General features: G+C 49.5%; 3 protein-coding genes across 3 annotated transcripts in view; all 3 read right to left on the bottom strand.

The window, feature by feature from the left end:
• Positions 1–1,103: 1,103 nt before the first annotated feature.
• Positions 1,104–2,578, bottom strand: Pmar_PMAR019621 (2-hydroxy-3-oxopropionate reductase, putative; the record flags this gene model as incomplete). The annotated part of the gene is made up of 10 exons (XM_002772725.1): positions 1,104–1,166; positions 1,214–1,309; positions 1,357–1,427; positions 1,483–1,648; positions 1,696–1,784; positions 1,829–1,901; positions 1,943–2,091; positions 2,140–2,266; positions 2,317–2,425; positions 2,475–2,578. The coding sequence occupies 10 exons, from the start codon at positions 2,576–2,578 to the stop codon at positions 1,104–1,106; spliced, it is 1,047 nt and encodes a 348-aa protein (XP_002772771.1).
• Positions 2,579–2,918: 340 nt separating this feature from the next.
• On the bottom strand, positions 2,919–4,461 carry Pmar_PMAR019622 (conserved hypothetical protein; the record flags this gene model as incomplete). Its single annotated transcript, XM_002772726.1, has 6 exons — positions 2,919–3,285; positions 3,334–3,532; positions 3,589–3,758; positions 3,835–3,997; positions 4,109–4,245; positions 4,290–4,461. 6 exons carry the CDS (start codon positions 4,459–4,461, stop codon positions 3,008–3,010), a joined length of 1,119 nt encoding a protein of 372 aa, XP_002772772.1. The 3' UTR covers positions 2,919–3,007.
• Positions 4,462–4,653: 192 nt separating this feature from the next.
• Positions 4,654–5,035, bottom strand: part of Pmar_PMAR019623 (proteasome subunit beta type, putative) — a gene marked incomplete at both ends in the record, with an annotated part of 935 nt that continues 553 nt past the window's right edge. Inside the window, 3 exons of the mRNA XM_002772727.1 lie at positions 4,654–4,689; positions 4,742–4,828; positions 4,875–4,987. Of these exons, the coding sequence (XP_002772773.1) occupies positions 4,654–4,689; positions 4,742–4,828; positions 4,875–4,987 (236 nt within the window). The remainder of the gene's footprint in view (positions 4,690–4,741; positions 4,829–4,874; positions 4,988–5,035) is intronic.

Consider the following 5,035-nt stretch of genomic DNA (forward strand, 5'->3'; position numbering starts at 1 on the left):
AACTCGGATCTTTGAGTTTCTTCAACCGACGGGAGCGGCTTCAATTCAGCTGCGATTTTTGTAGGCTCCGCTGTAGGAGCGGTCACTTGATGCCGAGAGACCCCCGAGTCAGTCCTCGATAAACCCGTACTGGAGGCCTCCTTAGTCGTCCCCGACTCCTTCCTGTTGATATTCCCCTTCAGCCCACTTTCCACAGGAGACCGTTCCTCACTGACTGCCTCTTCAAGAGGCACTGTGGGGACAGGTTCGATGGTGAGGGTGCCTTGTCTACAGCCCATGAAACAGTAGATTATGGCCTGTAAACGAGCAACGTCCACCTCAGCAGCCCCTTCCCTCCTAAATTGTTATACGAACTAAACAACGAATTGAAGAAAACCTACAATACTGCCACAGCGAAGATCGATATGCACCCTGTACTACTCATCGCGCTACACCTATATATATCTATACAGTAATCTCCATACATATTCACTTCTGTACGCAATCATCATCACTCGAGATAGAGATAGTACATACTCGAAAAAAACCGGCTTAGCAAAATTGAACATTTCTCCAAGATCAAATGGTGTTGCGGATAGAATGTTCCGCTCTCTATGAATGGTCCAAAGTTCAATTCCTCGTATATTCTATTCAACCGTCTTCCATTGTCAAGGACGCCGCTTATTATCTCGCGCGCCAGTGAAACTCCTACACCCACTTTCAAGATATGTACGTCACAATCCCTTATTAGCTCGGAAACAGGTTATTGAGAAGTAGACACCTACTCAAGAACAGGAAGACCTTCGTCCTGGTGTATCAAAATTTCGACTGGATTTTTTCAATTTTTCGAGGATGCAATTCGAAATTCACTGTTGAGTTTTTAAAAAAATATTTATTCAAATAGCAGTTTCAATAGCAGTGTTGATAAGCACCTTGAGATACCTTGAAGACGGTGCTATCCCTCGAAAACCACTGAAAATCGCCGAGGCGACAGATCATGGTCTTCAGGAGTTAAGCGGCCATCCCACTGAACGCGACACCGTGGATGACGCACACAGTACTATTCAGACGATGTGGAAATAACGATCAAGAAAAGTTTGGACAGTCCAGCTGGCTAAGTGAAATCAATCCTCCTTTCGAGCCTTGACACAGCCAGGCGCTTTGCTCTCGTCTTCAACGACTTTCACCTGATCAGCAAAACTTCACGAATCAACAATGTTTATCTAATCCTCACGATCTCCGTATGATCAGCCTCTGGCCCTAGCTTGCTCAGAGCATCATTGACGAGCTTGAGAGCTAACTCCGACATAGGGTTATAGATACCCTCACCCTGATGTTAGCATTCGAGACGGATGAAGACATAGCCGATCCGCCTACCTCCATGAGTTGAAGTGCGTTGGCTACATCCTTCTGGAGACCGGCCATATTGAAACCATAGTCGAACTTGCCTGAAATATCAGAGTACAACCAAGTAGGAGGTCGTCGAAAATCGTGAGGACCTACGAGTAAGAATATTCTTCGGGAAACGTCCCTGTAGGACAAATGTGCGGCCGCTAGAAGTATCAATAGCATTCAGCGCCGCTTCAACATCCACCCCAGCCTTCGCTAGAGTGACCATTGCCTCGGACCCCATCAGCAAATTAGCCGCAAGAAGGGCATTGTTAACAGACTGGCAGAGAATCAGTCCAACTCGCATCATAGTGACGAGCGACTCACCTTAACAGCATGACCACTACCAACCGGTCCAAGGCCGAATACATGACCACCAGGAGCACCGGACCAGCAACTTATCAACTGACGTACACCTGAAGTACTGACCCATCCCACTGGATGCCACTGCTGACCTTACCCGACTCCTGATCGTCGACCACTGAAGGATCCTGCGATCCCACCATAGATGTCAATACACCAGCTTTAGCTCCCTGCAAGGAAGGATGACTACGCCAAAGGGCAGGCAACTCACATGAGGGCCACCACTGACTGCACAGTCGGTGAAGACAGTTTCTCGGCGACTAACAGAATCTGCAGCTGAGGCGACACGTAGCTTCTCCGCGATAGCCTTCGTCAGTGGCGGGAACCCACTGGTACAATCGATCCAATGAAACTTCGACCCTGAAATTAAGGAAGAATAATTCAGCACTGTCAGCGACGAGAGCTCACGATTCTCCTCTTTGAATGGAGCTTCGAGCATGCTAGCATCACCAACAATAATATCGGCGAGCTGGGAGACCTCCTTAGAAGTTGGGACGCAGGTGACCATATACAAAGATGATACAGAGCGATTGGCCTGACAAACGACATTACTACTGCACGGCTTGGTGGTAGTAACAGCATCACCTGCAACCATGAGCGAATTGAGGGGACTGGCTTGGCACCGAGGCCGATGTCAGCTGAAGACTTCAAAGCTCGATCCATCCCTCTAGTTGAGAAAATATTAACATTGTGCCTGACGAAGTGGACGTTAACTGCAACCTAGTAGGATGGACACAGACTACCCTGCGGCGGCAATACGGCGACATAACGGCAGTCCGAGCTTACCCAGACCTATCATCAGCACATTCAGTGGCTTACCACCGGACGATACCACAGGAGTCGACATTATGACAGAGCAATAAGGTAACACACAGCACGAGAAAAACTGACATAAATGAATTGGGACAACCGTGCCGCAAACCCGCTAGATAAACCGGCACGGCTCTCACTCCCGAAGTCATATAGGGATTACTCGCAGTCTTCATCCCGAAGTTGCATTTCATGGACTTGAAATTTAATACAGCATTGATTCAGAGTCTTAACTCGATCGCCTCTCAACACTGGATGCACCGCCTTGAAGATGCCAGAATATAGTCTACATTCCCTCGTCCCTGAGTGAGGTACAAGATAACTTAGTAGCGCTAGATGACACCGTATAACACAACAACATGAGTGTTACATACTAATAGAAAAGAAACGTGATAAGAGATGGTGAGCACTCATCGCAGTGATCACCGTAATACGCCTGTCGATAGAGCCAAGGGTTCGATCGCGTTCACTCCTTCTCTTCCTCCTCAGCCTCCTCCTTCTCATCATCATCACCGCCTTGTACATTGACTTCGATATCCTCAATAATCTTATCGATCAGTTGAGCAGTATCCTTGGGAGCATCAGTCGGCTTTTCGATTTTCTCAATGGCCCAAATAGCAAGAGTCTCATTCTCAGCCAAAGCCTGCATGATCATCTCGTTGATATCGCCAAGCTCCGCCATGTCAATCTCGTCACCCTCTTCCACCTCAACCTCCTCCTTCTCGCCAGAGGCCACAGTAGCGCCTAGTAGACGACAGTCGGCTGCCTCACGCGGAATAGGACACTTCTTACCCTCAGCAGCCTTGGGCTCTTCCACGTGCCCTGGCTCGGCATGCTCAGCCGATTCCTCTTTCCCTTCTCCATCATCCTCCCCCTCGAGACCAGGCAGTTCGATCTCCTCGGTTCCATCGTCAAGAGCGTAACAGTATATCTTGAAGGAAGCCTTTTCGTCGCCAGCGAGGAGACCAGGCAGTATAGTCTCCTTCAAAACCTGTTATGATGACGAGGCCTCAGCAACTACTTCCCCGAATATGCAACAATCCCTACCTTAACACCAGACTCCTCGAATGGACCAAACATGGTGCTCCAGATGAGCTGCCCTCCAACCTTCATAGCCTGACCCTCAGCCTTGCACAGCTTCTGCACATGCTCGGCGCCAGACTCGTCAGCAAGCAGACCGTCGATGGTCGCCTTATCAAGGAACATGTCCACCTCACCTAACCATGGACACTTCACAAGCCCGACTTCAACAATCCAAAACTATCCCTTGAAATAGCTTCAATATATTATTACCAGGCTTGACGATCGCCGGGCACATCTCCGCGGCCTCTTTATTATGATACTCCACCTCCTTGAACATCTCCTTACACATATCAATGGCGCTAGGGGAGTAATCGAGGCCGATGAGCCGACCTGTATAACCCGCCTCACGCATGGAATTGAGGAAGGAGGACACCTGACAGGAAGCAATACTTTCCTAGTGGAGCACTACCTCAAAAAGCATCTTGAGCACTACTGAGCGGAGCGAAGCCCGAGGAGGCTGAATGCCGCAGTCACTGCAACTTACTCCGCAGCCAACATCAACAACAGTGATGTCCTTTTTCTCAGGCAGCAGTTCTCGCATGGCCTCGAAGCTGAAGTGCCACTCATCGGTTGAATCGGCATCGTCATCATCATCGTCGCCCTCTGTAGCCGCCTTCTTGTCTGAGATTACCTCCTCCACACAAGACTAGACGCAGATCGACTACCAGTCTTGTCCCCCTCCTCATCCAGTCTCTGTTTCTTAGCCTTGTAACGTCCCTCCCAATAGCTGGCATCACCATAGCGGCGAAGATCCTCCTCCTCCTCCTCTGCCTCTTGGGCGATCTCCTCAGCTGGTCGCTTCTTGCCGGCCTCTGTGGTCGATGGAGTGACAGTCATTGTGAGATGGCAAGATGGAAGGACTACACTATGTTCCACATCCAAGCTTGGTCACCTCCTCCCCACAACTCGAGATTGCCTAGAAGGCGCCTCAGCCGGGATACCAACAAAAATCAGGAGAGTGTCTAGGAAACTATTCATCACTCTAGTTCGGTGTAGTATAGAGGGCCCAGGCTGCTGTCCATATAACCATTAGTCCATTCTGCCCTTCAGTGTTTTAGTAATCAACTACCAACAACAACATCATCACGTGGAGAAGTGCTCGCGTCTATGAACCCACCTCCTTATCGGTGAGTATATACACCATACCGCCCCAACCAGAAAGGCAGTCACGGTCTATACCCGATAGCAACGATTGGCCGAGGACCTACGACAAGCCATATCGTCATACAGTGACACACCTTGAAGCCTACCTCGGCGAGCTCCTCAGGGCCCATACCTTCTCTCCAGAAACTCTCAGCTACACCCATCAGCTGTTCAGTAGCCGTACCAGAGACAATGAAATCGGGAGCTGTGGATTCAGTACCTGATAAAACTTCACTCTAGAGCGGGAGATATCATCGACGAAGCGCAA

This window comes from Perkinsus marinus (genome assembly GCF_000006405.1).
Source record: "Perkinsus marinus ATCC 50983 genomic scaffold scf_1104296960410, whole genome shotgun sequence".
NCBI classification, from domain to species: Eukaryota; Perkinsozoa; order Perkinsida; family Perkinsidae; genus Perkinsus; species Perkinsus marinus.